Consider the following 20,440-nt stretch of genomic DNA (forward strand, 5'->3'; position numbering starts at 1 on the left):
TCAGGGAACATTCCGAAATGTTTTTATAACTTAAAGGGAACGTTAACAAAACGTTTTTGTGTTGTTAGCTGGGAACCTGCATGCTAATTACCATAGCTAACACAACTGACACTTACACAATCAATCATTCTAATCAAACGGTATAGATTTATCAATATTCAGCTCACATGACTGCGATTGCGGTTGTGTTTGGACAGATGGGATCATTCTGGAAGGAATGCTTTTAATTTATTTTTCTTAGTTTTATTTCTGATCTGTGTTTTTAAGGTTGATTCCTCTTCAGTGTTATCATCTGTTCATAAGTCTTTTATTCTGCTGTTTAGTTTTCAATGTTTAAGTTCAGAAGAAACGTGTTTTTTCTGCAATCTGTTCAGCTTTCTTTTTTAATTGTCATTTACACCAATAAAATATAAGAATTTGACATTGTCATTGCTTACAAATGAAATGACAGATGTTTGTAATTTTTACATGTGGAATAAACCTTTAGTTAATACCTTTATGAAGCAGATCCTCACAATATAAGTAAAAAAAGAGAAATGTTATTACATTTAATTCTTATAAAAATGCACTACAAAATATTTAGTGGTTCAGGGAAAGTCTGTTGTTGTTTTTTTGTTTTTTTGTTTTTTTTTGGAAAATCTGTAAAATAATCAACATTTGGTGGTTGGTTTTATATTAAGCTTTCCAGTTGTAGTGGTTGGAAACTTTTATGTATCAATTTAACATTTGTAAGATTCATTAAAAGTGTAAATCCATCATTCGATCTGATGTATCAAACTCTTTGAATGCACAGTTTTGCTGTTTTAATAGTGTTTCGATTCTTTCAGCGCTTTGAGATCCTCTCAGTCCAGAGGTAGCCTATTCGTTTTATTTGAGACTCTGATTGAAATGCAAGTTAATAATTAAACAAACTCAATGAATGTTTATTTACGGTCCTGCTGAACCTCGGGTTTCCGATAAGTTCAGCGCGTATTTATTTTATGAAACTGTAAAATACACGCATGCCTCTGTTACTTCCGGTGCTTCATATTGAGAAATACTGTTGCATTTCTGCGCAAATAACATCATTGTGTAATCGATGAATGTTCCTCATTCGACACAAGATATTCACAGTGACTATACAGTACTAGGCTACCAAAAGGTTACCAAAACCAGAAAATGTTTCTTGATCATCAAATCCTCATATTAGAGTGATTTCTGAAGGATCATGTGACACTGAAGACTGGAGTAATGATGCTGAACATTCAGCTTTGATCACAGGAATAAATTACACTTTACTAATCACATAGAAAACAGCTTTAATTATTATAATATTAATATATTTAATTTACTTTGAAAGGTAATAATGCACTTGTACACAAAAAAAAAAAAAAAAAAACGTCACGGCATTGACCCCTAACATATAATCGCTGAGATGTGCACATCACTGAAGTGTAAATAAGCGTTTCTCCTCCCTCACGGTCACTGATTCTGACGGGACAAAGAGCAGAACAGAGCAGGAGCTGCAGGAGTCATGAAGGTCCTCGCTGCTTTCATCTTCATGTGTCTTCTCTTCCAGACCGCCGTGAGTTTCTGTTTCTTTCATCTCATCATATCAAAGACAATCATGACCGTTCAGTCAAGTCTTGGAAACCTGTGCGAAAACAGTCATTATTTTACCAGAAGTGTATTTGGTGTTGCTGACGCAGAAAGGACACTCCTTATATTATAGTAATGATACAAATGTTTTCATATAATAGAAATATTATATTAATAACAAAAGATTTAGGATTAAAATAATTTAATGTTGTTTTTAAAGTCCCCCTGTGGTGAAAATCCAGCTTTTACTGTTGTTGTGTGTCTATGTGGTGTTTTTAATCTGCTTTAAGACAAAGCATGTGTAAGTTCATAAGTCGACAGCATTGCTGAGTATTTCCTCCTTAAAACTGCAGTGAACCAAAGACAGTCTCAAAAACGCTTTGAAATCGCTGGTGTTTCTGACGTCACAAACTACCTTGTAACCAGATCAACGTGTGGGCGGGCTTCAGCATATTAACGGGGAACTAGCAGGGGAGTCTCGAGGGAAGCCAGGTTATCTCGGTAATTTCTCTGTAGATATGAACAATCGGGTAGATTTATCAATATAGCGGGTGTATGATGTATAACAATGTTATGATGAACTATGCCTTTCTCCACTGTCGTTCTGAGTTGTTCAAAGCGTTTCTGATGAGTGTTAGAAGGCAGACGGAGATGGCGAACGGGAACATGTTTTATGTAACGTTAGCAACACGTTATTACGCAGGTGAGTCACTCAGGCACTGTGCTACTCCGCAGCGGTGCCGGTGTAAAGTAGTCCGAGTATAAACGCTTATACCGTATTCGGCTTACCGTAGTGATTCAGGATAAGACAAAAACACGGTTTGAAAAAAGGCATTCATGATGTACTCGCTCATTATATACATTTAGTAAATTCTGAAGCGAATTTTCGTTATTTGAAGCGACTTTCAAAAGCTGATTTACTCTGTTTTGGTTGCTACCGCAGTGTTTATTCTCGAACTATAAACTTTTATTTCAGTATCATTTGAATATTTGTAACACCGAAATACCGATACTGTGTTGCTGAAAAGATTGTGAAAGTAAAGCTGTTTCATATTGACAACTGCTCTCTCAGCGACAGCGCAAACAGATTTGAATGTTCCAGTGTGAAGTTTTTGTCATTTAGAAATAAGATCGCGTGGGTGTTTGAATCGAGATCGTCTCTCTCTCTCTCTCTCTCTTTCTCTCTCTCTCTCTCTCTCTCTCTCTCTCTCAAAACGTTTATGAGTAGCGCGAGTGCTTTCATTACTGGGTGTTTCTGCAACTACGGGCACTTTTAAGTCCCAGGAGTGAAATTTTAGATTTATGTTAAAATTTGTCATTTGATGTTTCATAAATATAAACGTAGTGTCAATACACACCTTGACATAAAAAATAATGAATAAATAGCCTAATGATTTAATGTAAAATTATGAAGCATTTATAGGTCCAAACATCATTTTTGCTCATGTCCCACACCCTTGGTTTCAATGTTGAGATACTTAAAATTAGCTCATTCTTTTACAATATGACATTATTTCAAATTGAATTGTTTAATATACAGATTCATTTACAGCATCTTACATTTTGTTGTATTATTTACTGATCATTTTTATGATTTTTTTAACTAAATGTGCCTGTCCCACACTTTTGATAGTCCGTACCGCAACAATGAAAAAAAGCTTTTATTATGAAATTGTATCGAACACAAACAAGTCTAGTTTCTATGGAAAAAGAAATTATCACTTGAGCACATTGCTGACAGACTGGGCCACCACACGACCTCACTCACAAGATACCAAAAAAATAAGGTAAACATCATCCTTTCTGCTCTAGTATTTATTGTGCGTCCTTACCATTCAGCTTAATAATTGTGTATTTTTGAACTACATTTTAAAAATAAATGTATATTACTGTTAAATTCATGTATATTAACATGCTAAGAGTCGAAACTAATGTGGTAGGCCTTGCTCGCTGCCAATTAGCTAAAATATTAACAAAAATGTAATTTCCGCAACATGTCTTAACCGCAGCAAATTTAGGTGTTGCGGTAAAGACCTTGTGTTGTGGTAGAGACAAATTCAAGGTTTACTGTATATTAAATGACAAATATTCAATATATTATTAGTACTTAAGTATATATTAGTATATATATATTAGTATATATAAACATGCCATTTTTTACATAAAAAATTATTTTGTCCTTACCGACACAAGATGTCATTACCGCAGCACTGCTCTATTTTCATTTTTTTTTTCACATTTTCATTTGCAAAAAAAAAATATTTTTACACTTAAGTTGAGATGATTAACACATTGAAATTGCAACATCTGTCATAAAAAGTTAATTATGTTATCTTTTGTGCGTATGGAAACAATTGACATCTAAGGTTACTGTAAATTTTTTACATGGCATAGAAAAAAACATGAAATTCCCTATTTTGCATATTATTTTTTTATATCAGAATTTACAAAACTGCATCAAATCTGAAAAAGCTATTTAAATATATTAAATTTTTTACAGAAATTACTAAAGAAAAATGTATAAAATTAACGTTATTGTAACATTGCGGTAAGGGCACTTTTTAAGAAGATGACCCGAAAAACATAAAAAAGAAACATGTTCCAGATTAAAATCTTAACGACTACATTCTATTTTGTGTACAATTTTATATGTATTATAGACTGTGATGGTTAAAATTGAAATTCATAGAGGTTTATTTTTTTAAAATTGGGATAGTCAAAAGTGCCTGTAGTTGCAGAAACACCCTATATTTTAATATTCATGAGTTGAGTGTGAGACGCGTCGCTATTAAGCTCCCAGCACTTCGCACACACATCGGCCCAGAACCGTTTTTGGAACCGAAACTTATAGAAATTTCGCACGGTTACGTTTTTTTATTTTTTTCAAAAAACACTACCGGTTCTGGATAAGTTTTCGGTTCCCAACCCTAAGCAAAAGGCTAATCATATTAATTACTGTTATGAGTCGACACCATTGTGCAGCGTTTACTACAGTAAGTTGAGCAATCAAGGCTGTCGATTTACATTCGAGATATTTTGAGGCATGAAGAATTTTTTTTACAGGAAGAAACGTTTAAATGTGTCATTTGGTGATCAAAAATGAGTTTTAAGGGATAAAATTATCGACTACAGTATGTGATAGTGCAATTCACATTTGTGATAAAACATTCAGCATCAGAGTTTTGTGATCAGAACGGACACCATCACCAATTGCAACTGTGATGAAATTCAGCTCACTTTCTTATGTTCATACTTCATTACCAGTTTATCTACTAACAGACAAATGAATCTCACACTGTTTTTACTCACGTCATGTTCATTTTCCTACTGTATTATTACAGTTTTAACATCATTCACGTTGATGGCACATTACTATTGTTATTTATTCAACTAGGCCTACATTAACATGTTAATTATGGAAGCTTGTAATTGCCACTCTTTATCTCACAATTCTGATGTTAAAACTACGATGTTTGGTATTATGAGTTCATAAATTACATTTGCGAGGTAAAAAGTTACAATTATTCAGTGGTGGAAACAAGCTTCCATGGTTAATGGATTGATGTACATTTGGCATTTTATTTTAGTTAGAAGTTTATTTTATCTTATCAGACTCTGGAGGAAGAACCAGGACCCGATGGAACCCCAAAAGACAAACCGGATCCAAAGTTGGACGAAAAATCAGAGTCAGACTTGGAGGACAAACCGGTTTCAGAGTTGGGGGGAAAAACAGATTCACCCTTAAAAGACAAACCGGATCCAAAGTTGGACGAAAAATCAGAGTCAGACTTGGAGGACAAACCGGTTTCAGAGTTGGGGGGGAAAACAGATTCACCCTTAAAAGACAAACCGGATCCAAAGTTGGACGAAAAATCAGAGTCAGACTTGGAGGACAAACCGGTTTCAGAGTTGGATGGAAAAACAGAATCACCCTTAAAAGACAAACCGGATCCAAAGTTGGACGAAAAATCAGAGTCAGACTTGGGGGACAAACCGGTTTCAGAGTTGGGGGGGAAAACAGATTCACCCTTAAAAGACAAACCGGATCCAAAGTTGGACGAAAAAACAGAGTCAGACTCAGAAAACAAACCAAAAAGAAAAGACAAAACCCCAAAAGAATCTAATGAGGATTTCCTGGGACCGGCTCAGTGTCTGCGTCAGAATTACACACGGTTGTCTTGCTCAAAAGTGTTCTGTCCTCCATGGAGGCGATGTATCTCGGGACAGTGTGTCTGTAAGATGCCGTACAAGTGTCCGCGTCAGGATAAGCCAGCGTGTACGCTAGACGGATCCCAGTATTACTCCATGTGTCAGGCCAAAGCCATCTCCTGCAGATCCAGCCAGCCCACGTTCTCTCACTTCGGCTCAGTCTGCAGAGGTGAGGACACAATCCTTCATTAACTAAGAGTACGTTTATGCCTAAAACGGAGGCGTTTTTCCTTTGAGTTTTCCGCGTACAGACGACGCCATTGTCAAAACGATCCACATTCACACGGATCCGCGAAAACGCTGTATTCTGCTGCCAGGCCAGTAGATGGCGAGGAAACACTATAGATTGAACACGTAGTACATGTGGATGACGTCATCGTCTTCAAAGATTCACGTTTTCGTTGTTTACACAGAGACCGTTTTCAAAAACCTGCACTTTGAAACCCGTTTTCAAAAGTTTGCATTTTCAAAACGCACCCAAAACGCTGTTGTCGTGTAAATAAACGGCCAAAACGCATTAAAAGTTTTACGTTTTTAGTTGAAAATGGTGTTGTGTAAAGACATGAGCAAAGCCACAAAAAAAATCCTAATGTTATAAAAACGTTATTTCTGAATGTTCTTTGAATCCTCAAAACGTAGTTTTTTAAATGTTCTAAAAAAAAATCTTGGTTACATATTAAAAAAAGTTAACATATGATTTTTAAAACTATTTAACAACTATTTTGTTGACAATCAAATGTGAATATTTTAAAATTTGGATTTTTTTTTTTTTGTCATTTTAAATTTAAAATGTTGATTTCTTTCTTTAAAAAAGTTATTAATTTAGTTAATTTATATAAATATCCGCTCTGGAGTAAACCGTGATGTCATCGTCCAGCTCAGTTCAGTTCTCATTTAATGGTGTCAGTGCAGGAGATCAATAAACCAACATCATACATCATACGCACATTAGACAGTCACATCAGAGATAGTTGAAACTTTGCATGTTTATGACCCTAAATGACATATAATCATACGATTTCAAGACGATTTCTGACAACTCAAAGAATGTGTTGCGCGTCAAACTGACGGGAACTCAAGGCACGTGTCAGATGATTTGCTATGTGATTATACAGTCCTCACCTGTGTGTCTGCACATGTGTCCAGTGGAGGAGAAGGTGGAGGTCCTTCTGAAGAAATCTGCCTCTGATAATGTGGTCATGATTAAAACAGTGAAGGGAACAATGCTTGTATGTGGCAAGGACTGGAATATGGCGTCAGCTAATGTCGTTTGCCGAAACCCTCTGAATGAGCCCAGGTAAACACACACATCACCACACACACTCAAGAATCCTCTGCACTCCACATGTTTCGGATGTGTTTTTTAAACATGTTTCATGTTACTGCTTCTCTTCTTCTGTCTGTGTCTCAGAGGGGCGGAGACGGCGACTAAAATCAATCATTCGTCTCTTGACAAAACCAAGTCAGATTGGCCAAAAGAGTGCATGAGGGTTCGCTGCACGGGATCTGAGCTCTCATTGGCTGAGTGCACCATCTATAATCCCCAGCCAATCACAGAAAGCACTGAGGTGGCCGTCGCAAAGTGTTACCAACACAAAGGTGCTATAAAGAAAAAAATTTTTTTTTGAAGTGTTAGTTCACCCAAATATTAACATAAAAAGTGCATCCATCATCATAACAGTAATCCATACGGCTCCAGGGGTTCACAAAGGCCCTCTGAAGCCAAGAGGTCAAAGTCAGAGGTCACCTGTCATGCGTTGGGTCAGAAGTAACTCGTCATGCGTCGGGTCAGAGGTCACTCTTCATGTGTTGGGTCACAGGTCACCCGTCATGGGTCGGGTCAGCGGTCACCTGTCATGGGTCAGGTCAGCGGTCACCTGTCATGGGTCGGGTCAGCGGTCACCTGTCATGGGTCAGGTCAGCGGTCACCTGTCATGGGTCAGGTCAGCGGTCACCTGTCATGCGTTGGGTCAGAGGTAGGGATGTTGCGGTGACGGATTTTTTCCACCGGTTAATCGACGTGTAAAAAAACCGGTAATCCCGGTGTCACCGGGGTTGCGTGTCGGGGATTTCGGGTGGCCGAAAATGCGCACGTGCACACGTCTCAATTTACTTTCACTTTAATTAGCGGCAATTCAGTAGCATTTGTTTGAATTAATCATGGGTTAATTTATTTTATTCTTAATAAAAATACACAAAACAATAAGACACTCGCTTGTATTACACACATCTTTATTGCAAAATGAATAATAACTTAACACACCATGTAAAAACTAAACAAAAGCACTTATGAAACACCTTTAAAGTGCATTTATTAACAAAACGAACCACTGCACACATCGTGCAAGTATCAAACAAGAAATTATATTTAAAAAATCACTATTCGTTAAATAAAGTGCCTGCCTTTTTCAGCTAAAAAAAAAAAAAAACACCGCACAACCATCGAATATGAAACGAACGAACATCAAAAACTTCGTTAAATAAGGTAGCCTACCCGAATAATCACTGGACACTTAAGTGCAAAAAAAAAAGCTAATATAAAAATTAAACTCACGTTTGCATTTCTCTTTGAAACCAGATCTTCCGCCATCCTTTGCCAGTTAGCTCGCCTCACTCTCCTCAAATGATAAATGAAATCGGACACCTGCTGCTTTACTGCGGCGCTCGTTCCGCTTACGCTAAATTAAGAAGGCACATAGTCACTAACTGAATTAAGTGCTTTATTACTATAGGCTAAAACTTCAACACGATGGGGACGGTGCCGGTGGTCAAGTGCTATGACCGGTAGGTGGGTTAAACACCGTGTATCACCGGTAACACCGACTATCGCAACAAGCCTAGTCAGAGGTCACTCGTCATGCGTCGGGTCAGAGGTCATGTGTCGGGTCAGAGGTCATGCATCGGGGTAGAGTTCACTAATGCGTCGGTCAGAGGTCATCTGTCATGCGTTGGGTCCGAGGTCACTCTTCATGTGTCGGGTCAGAGGTCACTCGTCATGCATCGGGTCAGAGGTCACTCCTCATGCATCGGGTCAGAGGTCACTCCTCATGCATCGGGTCAGAGGTCACTCCTCATGCATCGGGTCGGAGGTCACTCCTCATGCATCGGGTCAGAGGTCACTCGTCATGCATCGGGTCAGAGGTCACTCCTCATGCATCTGGTCAGAGGTCACTCTTCATGCGTCGGGTCAGAGGTCACTCCTCATGCATCGGGTCAGAGGTCACTCGTCATGCATCGGGTCAGAGGTCACTCCTCATGCATCGGGTCAGAGGTCACTCCTCATGCGTCGGGTCAGAGGTCACTCCTCATGTGTTGGGTCAGAGGTCACTCCTCATGCATCGGGTTAGAGGTCACTCGTCATGCATCGGGTCAGAGGTCACTCCTCATGCATCGGGTCAGAGGTCACTCGTCATGTGTCGGGTCAGAGGTCACTCGTCATGTGTTGGGTCAGAGGTCACTCCTCATGCATCGGGTCAGAGGTCACTCATCATGCATAGGGTCAGAGGTCACTCGTCATGCATTGGGTCAGAGGTCACTCGTCATGCATTGGGTCAGAGGTAACTCGTCATGCATTGGGTCAGAGGTCACTCGTCATGCATTGGGTCAGAGGTCACTCGTCATGCATTGGGTCAGAGGTCACTCGTCATGCATTGGGTCAGAGGTAACTCGTCATGCATCGGGTCAGAGGTCACTCGTCATGCGTTGGGTCAGAGGTCACTCGTCATGCATTGGGTCAGAGGTCACTCGTCATGCATTGGGTCAGAGGTAACTCGTCATGCATCGGGTCAGAGGTCACTCGTCATGCATCGGGTCAGAGGTCACTCCTCATGCATCTGGTCAGAGGTCACTCGTCATGCATTGGGTCAGAGGTAACTCGTCATGCATCGGGTCAGAGGTCACTCCTCATGCATCGGGTCAGAGGTCACTCGTCATGCATTGGGTCAGAGGTCACTCTTCATGCATTGGGTCAGAGGTAACTCGTCATGCATTGGGTCAGAGGTCACTCGTCATGCATCTGGTCAGAGGTCACTCGTCATGCATTGGGTCAGAGGTAACTCGTCATGCATCGGGTCAGAGGTCACTCCTCATGCATCGGGTCAGAGGTCACTCGTCATGCATTGGGTCAGAGGTCACTCGTCATGCATTGGGTCAGAGGTAACTCGTCATGCATTGGGTCAGAGGTCACTCGTCATGCATTGGGTCAGAGGTCACTCGTCATGCATTGGGTCAGAGGTCACTCGTCATGCATTGGGTCAGAGGTCACTCGTCATGCATTGGGTCAGAGGTAACTCGTCATGCATCGGGTCAGAGGTCACTCCTCATGCATCTGGTCAGAGGTCACTCGTCATGCATTGGGTCAGAGGTAACTCGTCATGCATCGGGTCAGAGGTCACTCCTCATGCATCGGGTCAGAGGTCACTCGTCATGCATTGGGTCAGAGGTCACTCGTCATGCATTGGGTCAGAGGTAACTCGTCATGCATTGGGTCAGAGGTCACTCGTCATGCATTGGGTCAGAGGTCACTCGTCATGCATTGGGTCAGAGGTCACTCGTCATGCATTGGGTCAGAGGTAACTCGTCATGCATCGGGTCAGAGGTCACTCGTCATGTGTTGGGTCAGAGGTCACTCGTCATGCATTGGGTCAGAGGTCACTCGTCATGCATTGGGTCAGAGGTAACTCGTCATGCATCGGGTCAGAGGTCACTCGTCATGTGTTGGGTCAGAGGTCACTCGTCATGCATTGGGTCAGAGGTCACTCGTCATGCATTGGGTCAGAGGTCACTCGTCATGCATTGGGTCAGAGGTCACTCGTCATGCATTGGGTCAGAGGTAACTCGTCATGCATCGGGTCAGAGGTCACTCCTCATGCATCGGGTCAGAGGTCACTCGTCATGCATTGGGTCAGAGGTAACTCGTCATGCATCGGGTCAGAGGTCACTCGTCATGTGTTGGGTCAGAGGTCACTCCTCATGCATCTGGTCAGAGGTCACTCTTCATGCGTCGGGTCAGAGGTCACTCCTCATGCATCGGGTCAGAGGTCACTCTTCCACCGGAACTAGACTTGCATAGAGTCGTTACCAGAAGCTTGTGATTATAGTTTATAAAAGTATAAATATGGATATTTTTCTTGGCTTCAGAAGGCCTTTATAGACCCCTGGATCCATATGGATTACTGTTATGATGATGGAGGCACTTTTTTGGGCTTCAAAATTTCACCATTCACTCCCATTATAAAGCTTGGAAGGGCCAGGACATGTTTTAATATAACTCAGATTGTGTTCGGCTGAAAGAAGAAAGTCATATACACCTAGGATGACTTGAGGTTTATGAGTAAATTCTCCATGGCCTCCCTTTCTGGAACAGAAAGTGAGTAAATAAATATTTTAAAACAAACTCTCTTTCTTCATTCAAATCTTTAATTCATTTAATTTTCTTAAAATCGCACGAAATAAGATCCACTTTGGTGTCCCATCATTTTAAGAAGAATTAAAGGCACATGTTTTTGGTCCTTAGAACAATGTTAGTTTCTCTTGCGATACGGTTCAGTGGCATTGCGTCAGCTTTTGCTGGCTATATGAGGGAAACTCTGTTTCTCTGAAAGCTGAAGCCTGATTGGATCACGTCTGTGCGCCTGCAGAGACAACAGGCGTTTCAGGGGCCGACTGTCTATATATGAAGATATATATGTATGCCTATGTACGAATTGCAAGATAAAAAGTCGCAATTACCTATTTAAATTATTTTATTCTGTACAGGAAACAAGCTACCATTGTTATCTACTATTATCGGACATAAAATGTACTTATTTTGCATCTTCACTAGAGTTTTTTTATTGAAAAGTAATTTTATTGATTACGGCATGATCGACCCCAATAGAACAAAAAAGTAACGTATAGTGTAAAGCCATGGTGTGTTATAATCTGCTGACTCTCTCTCTCTCTCTCTCACACACACACACACACACACACACTGATGTTTATTCCTGTGTAGGCGAATGCAAGAAGTTCCTCTGTGTGAACGGGAAGTGTATAGGGAAAGGAAGACTCTGCAATGGCATTGACGACTGTGGAGACAACAGTGACGAGATGTGCTGCCAGAGTGAGTCTCTGCTTCCTGTCTCTGTCCGTGACATCATCATTCCTCTTCCTGTTTCCCACAATCCTGTCTGTTTCTGGATAGTGCACTACTTAGTTTTTAATGAAATGCATTACATTTGTAATTGTGTTATTAATAATAAAAACGTAAGAACATCTTACAGAATTAAAAACGCAAGACTGTCCTAATATTCCCTTTTGTGTTGTGAAGAATGTGATGACAGCAAAGCTTTCCACTGTAAGTCGGACGTCTGTATTCCCCGTCAAGCTGTTCGAGACGGAGTCAGGGACTGTCTGGGAGGAGAAGATGAACTGGAAGGTCAGTGAACTCATTTAAGATCTTCTTACTTCAGGATTCAGTTCCAGAACAAGCGTCTCTTTCAACAGTCCTACTCAGACAGGACTGGATCGCCTGAGGAGAGAGCTCACACTTATGGCAACATTTCAAAACATGTAAACCACACTTGTGTTTTCTTCACGCAGTTTGATATATAATCAAATATGGTACAGATTACTTACTGTTTTTCAGCCCTACCATCCTGTGAGAAATCAAAACCCATCTGAATGTGTCTGTGATTGAGATATATTTTTCAAAATGCTTACTTGACCTTCATTGAATACCACAACTAATTTCTCTTTGCGCGGTCCTTTGCTGCGTGTTGCCAACATTTGTTTCAACGGGGTTCTGTGCTGCAGGAAATAAAAAAGATAATTACGAAATTTTCTCACAATTCAGACTTTCTTCTTCCAATTGCAAGTTTATATCTCACCATTCCATGGCCGAAACAAGCTTCCATGGGAATCCCAACCAATGTAAAAATGATACTAAAGAAATACATAAGGAATTGTAAGAAGGTTCAGTTGGTCAGTAATACTTGCAGACTTTTAGAAGTGTTTTTGTTACACAATAACTGCCTGTTCTCTTCTTTGCGTTTCAGAAAACACCAAACAGGTGGAGATTAATCCGCCAGATTTGTTTTCCGATCCAATGTTGGGTGAGAACAAACTCTTATGACACTGAACATCCAATGTCTGACACTTCAGCAAACGAAAACCTCCAGAAGATCAGAACATCCGGACCAGATCCGGGCCACATCCAGTACATGTGGATTCAATGCATACCAGATGTGGGCCGGATCTGGGCCAACAGGGAACGTTCTGTCAAGGTTCTCTCAACGTTATGAACAAACGTTCTTCCAGTTACGATAATAGAACATTCATGCAAAGCCATCTGGTCTTTTATAATGTTCTCAAAACGTTACAAAACATTATTTATACATCATTCAGTGGATGTTTTTTCTGAAATGTTCTAGTTGGATGTTCGTCTAACGGTTTTTAAATGTTACAACTTGTGTCAGAAATTTCAGAAATAACATTCCCGTAATGTTTGAAGAATGGAATGTTCCATTAACGTTCACATAACCAAGAAAAACGTTTTGGAAACATTTAAAAAACTGGACATTTTGAACATTCAGGGAAAATTCTGAAATAATGTTTTGTAACTTAATGGGAACGTTAGCAAAACATTCTTTAGAATGTATTTTGTTAGCTGGGCAAATGTAGATGTATCTGGAGTATCTCCACAGGCTTCCTTCAGCTGAATCAACACATGTTGTTCCAGAGATCAGCACAATCCGTTCGTCTACCGAGAGCCAGTTGCAGTGTGGCGTTCCCAATATGGACTATGCGTACAAACAAGAGGAGGACGCGACTCCACATCAACGCAGAAAACGCTTAGTCGGAGGGGAAGAGGCCTTACCGGTCAGTGGTGAAACACACAGAAACACTAGGGCTGGGCAGTATGATGATATATATATATTGTGTTTTCCACTTTCTGGCCAATCTCTTTCTTTATAAAGATGTGCAAGAATCCAGATTGTTAAAGAACAAAACCTTTAATTCAGTTGATAAAACATACAAGCTTCTGATCATACTTTTATATAGTGTTTCTTTTATATAATATGCAAACACGTAACTATCCACAAATAAAGATACAAACAATCTGTTTTGGTGCAAAGTGACACAAATCTGTTTCAATAGGTTTCAAAATCGTTTTGAAAAAACAAACACACACATATTGACCCAGCTAAAGTTCTCAGAACTTGGCAAGGTTATGAACAAACCTTCTTCCAGTTAGTTTAAAGTTATCTGGTCTTTTGTAATGTTCACAAAAACATTATTTATACATCGTTCATGGAATGTTTTTTTTTTTTTTTTATCGTTTTAGCGTGTTTCAGAAAACTTTTAAAGGGGTCATATAATGTCATTTTTTAGATTCTTTAGGGTCTAAATGAAAAGTTTGTAATATACTTTAATTAAAAATTCTCATTAGTATTGTAAGAAAACACTCATTTTATCTGGTCAAAAACAGCTCTGTTTTCAGCACGCCGTTTCAGTGCATGTGTCTTTAAATGATAATGAGCTTTGCTCACCCCCCCCCCGTTCTGTGCCTACACTGTTCATTATAAACGTGGGATTATGAATTATATTGATAACGCCGTACATAGAAAACATGCCGTAATGTACCCTGAGTGTAAAAATAGGCCGACCGGCGCGTGCTATGATTGACAGCTCGCTCACGAGGGCGGGTCTGTGTTTGAAACGCTGCTGTCAATCAGCCATCGTGGGAGGGGCGTCGATTTTGTGACGTCACAATATCGAACAGCTTGATTTGAGACAGGAGGAAACATATAAGAAGATTAAAAAAAAAACACTGGATGGATTTTTATCATTTTATGATGGTTGTGTACAGGCACTGCCAACACACATTTCAGTACAATCAACTTGTAAAAGTGCATGTACCATTATATGACCCCTTTAAAGGTAATCCCATAATGTTTACAAAATGGAATGTTCCCTTAACGTTCGCATAACCAAGACTAACGTTTTTAAAACATTTGGACATTTTGAAGTGCTCGTGAATCGGAATTCTCTTTAAAGGTTCAAATATTCACAAAATCATGTTAAAATGCCTTGGGGGTTATTCGCATAAAAAGCTAGGCTCTTGGCTTAATTACTTTAATAGCTTTAATAAGAATCAATGTATTATCAATATTTAATTCATACAGTTAAGACATTTTATTATTAATTTACTGTAGTATTTCATACTTTTATGCTAGATGGACCTAATAACTTAAAACTGTTTTTTTTTTTTCGTTTGTAGTTTTGTTTTATTGTATTTGCCCTATTGTTTGTAATTTGGTCTTATTTTTTTAATAACAAAAAGAAAAACACAAATATATGTTCAAATGAGCCATTTTCCGTTCCTCTGCTCTGCTTTTCCATTGTTTTGCAATATAAAGACACGCAAGACGGACATCTTTAACAATTGTACTCGTGTGCATTTAATCGCATAGTTATCGTCCGCTGGTGTGGACACTAATATAGTTCCCTTTCGTGGTCACTACAAGTTACGTCAGTGACGACAAATGGGGTTTCACTAAGAAAGCCTCTCACCTTCGAGTATACAAAACGAGCCAATGGCAAGAAAATGCCATGGGTCTGCCGAATTTGCATAGCGTAACTCCGCCCCACCTCGTGGGTATATAAGGAAGTACACTGGCAATATGCAGATATGTTTTCGCTTCGGAGCCAAGAGTTCTCTTCACTCCTGCAAGCCATTCTAAATCATCTTCACTCTACAAAATGAGCGGCTCTACAGTGTGTTGGTGTGACGGCGCGTTCCAGCGAGATCGCATTGCCTGCTGCTGATCTGTGCAGTGATCTGCCGAGTGTGTGTTTCTCCCTGGGCGCTACAGCACTCTGCTGAGCTTTTTCCTCTCTCTAAAAGATCTGCACGCGGCACGTCTTTTTCAAGATGGCTAGCCCGTGTATTTACTGGATGTGGGCACGTGATTCATCTGCCTAATGGTCACGAGCGCTGTTTCACGTGTTGGGCTCACTGATCTATATAATGACATTATGTCATTCTATATAGATCAGTGGTTGGGCTTAATCATGCTCGGCAGTGCTCGTGGATGAGTCATGTTTTCATTGCGGGAACGTGACCATCGCGATGTTTATAGATCGAGACTCAATGATCTCCGTGTGAGAGTCCCCTCTGCCACACCCCAATCTATCTCTTCCTCGAGAGGGGATACTTTGGCTGGTGACCAGGGTGATCTGAGGGTTACGGTGTGGCATAATACCGACCAGCATTCCTCGGGCCACGCCCCCCTCCACATCGCAAAACGTGGGGCTTCTGTGTGTGCCTGGTTCCTCTCGGGGACCCAGTGTTTTCATTCGGCGCTCCAGCAGGTGGTGTCATGTCACTCACAGCATCACAAAGCTCCCGGACGTGCATCAGGACGCCTCCGGCTCGCGAGAGTCCCCGTGACTTATCGCGGCCCGCAGGCGTCCTCCGCCTTCACTGCACTCGATCGCGTGACGATCATGGGCTGTATGTTCTCTTACACTATCGTGGCACAGGCATGCAGTGCTGTGTGTCACCTTCACCTTCGAGGCAGTGCTGACCCGGGAGTTCTGTCAGACCAGGCCGCCGTGGAACGCTGGTCCTTCCCTGGCCAATACTGACAGAATGTGGAAACTCGACCACGCCCCCACGCAGGGACGCTATGCCTCCCATGTCTAGGCTGGTCGATCCGCCATGTACCTGCCAAACGCATTTTCGAATGTGTGTGGCCACAGGATTGGTTTGCAGCGATCAACCTGAAGGATGCCTACTTCCATGTCTCCATTCTACCTCGACACAGAGGTACTTATGAGTGAGCTTGCGCAGTCACTGCTGACTTGCCTGAGACAGTTCGAGGGCAAGAGTGCGGTTCCACTGAAATTATTTCAGAGGCTCCTGGGGCATATGGCATCCGCAGCCGCAGCAACGCCACTCGGATTGCTTAATATGAGACCGCTTCAGCACTGGCTTCGCGATCGAGTGCCGAGGTGGGCATGGCAACACGGCACGCTCCGAGTACCTGTTACTCCGACCTGCCGTCAGACCTTCCCCCTGTGGGAGAACCTCAGTTTTCTACGGGCCGGAGTGCCCCTAGAACGAGTTTCCAGGCATGTTGTTGTCTCAGCAAATGACTCCACCACTGGCTGGGGCGCCATGTGCAATTGCGGGCGAGTTGCGACATACGGTGGGAGCGTAGACCACCTTGTCGGTTATCATCCGCCAATAGTCAATAGTTATCAATAGTTGTCATCCGCCGCTATGAATGCTAATACAGTTATCGTTATAGATATTGTTATAGTTATTACTGTCCACTGGTAGAGATGCTAATATAGTTATAGTTATAGTTATCATCTGCTGGTGTGGATGCTAATATAGTAGCCCGTTTGCTTGTACAATATCAACAATGTAGCTTAATCAGTAAACTGTCAAAATTTCAATTACATAAAAAAATGCCTCTTTGTTTTGGTTTGACCTCTGTGTGTGACCTTTGCCCCTGCAGACTCAGATACAGTGGCAGGTGGCCATTCAGGACGAAGGCTCGATCCACTGTGGAGGGGCGTATCTGGGCGGCTGCTGGGTTTTGACCGCCGCCCACTGTGTCAGGTACAACCATTCGGTAGTGGTGGGCAGATCGAGGCTTCGTGGAACACTGAAACAGTTGAAGCAAATGTGCCGTATTGAGTCGAGGCTTCAAAACAATCCGACACTCGTCTCCACGGTGACCCCTAGTGGTCAGAACAGTGTAAATGCAACAAAAACCTGGGCCAAACATGCATAAAAACACCTTTTACAAATCTATTGCAATTTTTTTGAAAGCAAAATCTTTCAAATGCAATTATCTAATCATCTAATTAGATGATTGAGTGTCTATGTTGTCTTATCAATTGTCAGGGTTTGTTTTATGAATGGCTCAGCTAAACGGGCCAATAAGAGACTATTAACTACCAGTATTCATTTTAATTATACTAATGTCTAATTAAAATGTCTACAAATGTATAAAACTGATCAGAGATCAGGTAAAACCTACAGACACTTGTTCATTGATTCTCAATGAATCAGAGATCATCGCCCCCAGCGGTAAACCATTGAAATTTGATACACTTGATACACTTGAACCATTGATTCGGAACAAAAGATTCGTAAAGGTTTCAAAGCTTCACGAAGCAGTGTTTTAAAATTGCCATCACTACCAATCGGCACACGTTTTGATCAACCTGTACAGAACAGCGACTGAGAAACAGTTGTGCATTTGCGTGTCGTGTGTTTAGGCCCAAACCAAAGTCCTACCGAATCAAGTTCTCTCTCTGGAAGAAGTTTCGTAAGCAGTCAACGACAGACAGCATCCCGGTGAAGAACATCATCATCCATCATGAATATAACGCACAAACCTACGCCAACGACATCGCTCTGGTGCAGCTAGAGCCGCTGAATCTATCGGACAAGTGTATGCATGATAACCCGGCGGTGCGAGCCGTGTGTGTGCCCTGGTCCACACAACAGTTCCAGCCCAGCGACACCTGCACCATCTCCGGCTGGGGCCGCGACAGAGGTTCGGCTACACGCTGCCATGCGGATCATTTTACGAATTTAGTTTTAATCCATTCATTCTGTATTCATTTTAAAGGGATAGTTCACCCAAAAATGAAAAATTGATTCCGCATGATTTACTCTCCCTCAAGTCATCCTAGGTGTAAATGACATTCTTCTTTCAGACGAATACAATCAGAGTTATATTAAAAAATGTCCTGGCTTTTTTAATACACATCATACACCTAGCATGAGGGTGAGCACATCATGGGCTAATTTAAATTTTTGAGTAAACTATCCCTTTAATATTATATTATTTAATAATATCGTTATTGGTGTGAACAAGGTTTTAGATTATTATTGGGGTTACAGTTCTGGTTTTATTGTCTCTACGTCTGTTTGTTTAAAGCGGGAATGTCAGCAGCGATTCTAAAATGGGCAAATGTGACGATTATTGGTGACTGCGAGAAATATTACAAGGACCGTTTCCTCCCTGGAATGGAGTGTGCAGGTATGTGTGTGTGTGTGTGTGTGTGTGTGTGTGTGTGTGCGAGTGTGTGTGTGTGTGTGTGTGTGTGTGTACACGCGATTGTGTGTGTGTTTGTGAGCGAGTGTGTGTGTGCGCGAGTGTGTGTGTGTGTGTGTGTGTGTGTGTGTGTGTGTGTGTGTGTGTGTGTGTGTGTGTGTGCGAGTGTGTGTGTGTGTGTGTGTGTGTGTACACGCGATTGTGTGTGTGTGTGTGTTTGTGAGCGAGTGTGTGTGTGCGCGAGTGTGTGTGTGTGTGTGTGCGTGTGCCTGTGCGTTTGTGTGTGATTGTGTATGTGTGTGTTTGACTAAACACTAAAATTTGTGATCATACGCAGAATATAATACTGCCTGCACATTCTATCAGAATCATCGTAAATACAATTTCCGCATCAGGAAATTAGACATGAACGGCCTCTCAAATCGTATTTATGATTGGGAAACTCAGAGATCATTTTCAGAGCCCATAAACTTCTTTCTTCTTCAAAATTTCACATTTAATTCAATGTGTTACTTGCCATTTCTTTGCAAATTTACTAGCAATTTCTGAGTGAAAATGTTTCAAAACAAACTGTAAATCAGCAGATAAGTAGCAAAGCATTCGTAAAGCTATTATATGAACTTGTACTGTAGGCCTGTACCTCTGTAATTAATGTTTAAGCCTTTGTTTATTTAACGGAACAGTGCCATGTGCATAGTGACTCTTGGTTCACCAGTTCCTGGTCTCTCATTGGTTGTGCTCTGTGTCAGGTGACCTGGAGGGGAAGGTGGACTCCTGTCAGGGCGACTCTGGAGGGCCGCTGGTGTGTAAAGACGCTTCTGGCGTGTCGTACGTGTGGGGAATAGTGAGCTGGGGTGATAAATGTGGCGAACCCAATAATCCTGGGGTCTACACAAAAGTGGCACATTATTTCGACTGGATCCGCTTCCACACAGGCTGGCCGGCTGTAACCAAATATAACCAGTAAAATTAACTGTTTAACATTTGCCAATTGATGTTACTGTACGTGCTTTTCTTTGTTGTTGCTATTAAACTGCTTATTATACATTTATCAGGCAATTTAAAAGCTCAGTCCTGTTTCTTCTTTTGTTTCAATGTATTTCATAGTTTGTGGTGTTTCTGAGAAATTAAATGTTTATGTTGCATTTCTGATGTGAATCATTCCCCAAATAAATAATTATATTTGCAAATAACTGGATTCTGCCTTTTTTTTCTTGACAAGCAAACATTTGTTCATGTTTCCTGTACTCGCATAAAAAGACCTGACTGCTTTGAAACTTTATATGAAGAAGAAAAAAAATTAAAGACAATTTTATCCTTATACACTGATAAATGCACTGTAGTGTTGTAGTCATTTATTGTTTCTACATATTTCAAACTATGAGAATTCTATACAAACAAATAAAATGTTCATGAAGAATCAGTTGCACTTTCGGGACAGACTGGTTTAGATGCTGTTCATTTGTTTGACCACAAGATGGCCACAATACATTTTACAATAATGTAGATTTGCCGCAACAATGAGTTAAAAATTCATCCAGGTGGTACAAATTATCTATTTAAAAGACCTGGTTGGTTTGAAACTTGCATGG

At 40.9% G+C, this 20,440-nt stretch overlaps 1 protein-coding gene across 2 annotated transcripts; it reads left to right on the plus strand.

The window, feature by feature from the left end:
* Positions 1-1,430: 1,430 nt before the first annotated feature.
* cfi (complement factor I) lies at positions 1,431-20,045 on the plus strand. Of its 2 annotated transcripts, none has more exons than XM_081385923.1 (12): positions 1,431-1,564; positions 5,191-5,956; positions 6,934-7,084; positions 7,199-7,386; positions 11,780-11,887; positions 12,095-12,202; positions 12,822-12,878; positions 13,505-13,644; positions 17,295-17,398; positions 18,064-18,344; positions 18,732-18,833; positions 19,598-20,045. In XM_081385923.1, the coding sequence occupies exons 1-12, from the start codon at positions 1,514-1,516 to the stop codon at positions 19,813-19,815; spliced, it is 2,274 nt and encodes a 757-aa protein (XP_081242049.1). In that variant the 5' UTR covers positions 1,431-1,513; the 3' UTR covers positions 19,816-20,045. The 2 variants fall into 2 exon arrangements, with proteins under 2 accessions (XP_081242049.1, XP_081242050.1); XM_081385924.1 differs by having other exon boundaries at positions 1,464-1,564; positions 7,000-7,084; positions 19,598-20,035.
* The last annotated feature ends 395 nt before the right edge of the window (positions 20,046-20,440 follow it).

Source organism: Scardinius erythrophthalmus, assembly GCF_964197995.2.
Source record: "Scardinius erythrophthalmus genome assembly, chromosome: 15".
Classification (NCBI taxonomy): Eukaryota; Metazoa; Chordata; class Actinopteri; order Cypriniformes; family Leuciscidae; genus Scardinius; species Scardinius erythrophthalmus.

Bases quoted from the DNA above. Each gene is read 5' to 3' on its own strand.
- cfi (XM_081385923.1), top strand. From the start codon at position 1,514: ATGAAGGTCCTCGCTGCTTTCATCTTCATGTGTCTTCTCTTCCAGACC. The intron at 7,085-7,198 runs GTAAACACACAC...TCTGTGTCTCAG, and splicing joins AACCCTCTGAATGAGCCCAG to AGGGGCGGAGACGGCGACTA. The intron at 12,879-13,504 runs GTGAGAACAAAC...ATGTTGTTCCAG, and splicing joins GTTTTCCGATCCAATGTTGG to AGATCAGCACAATCCGTTCG.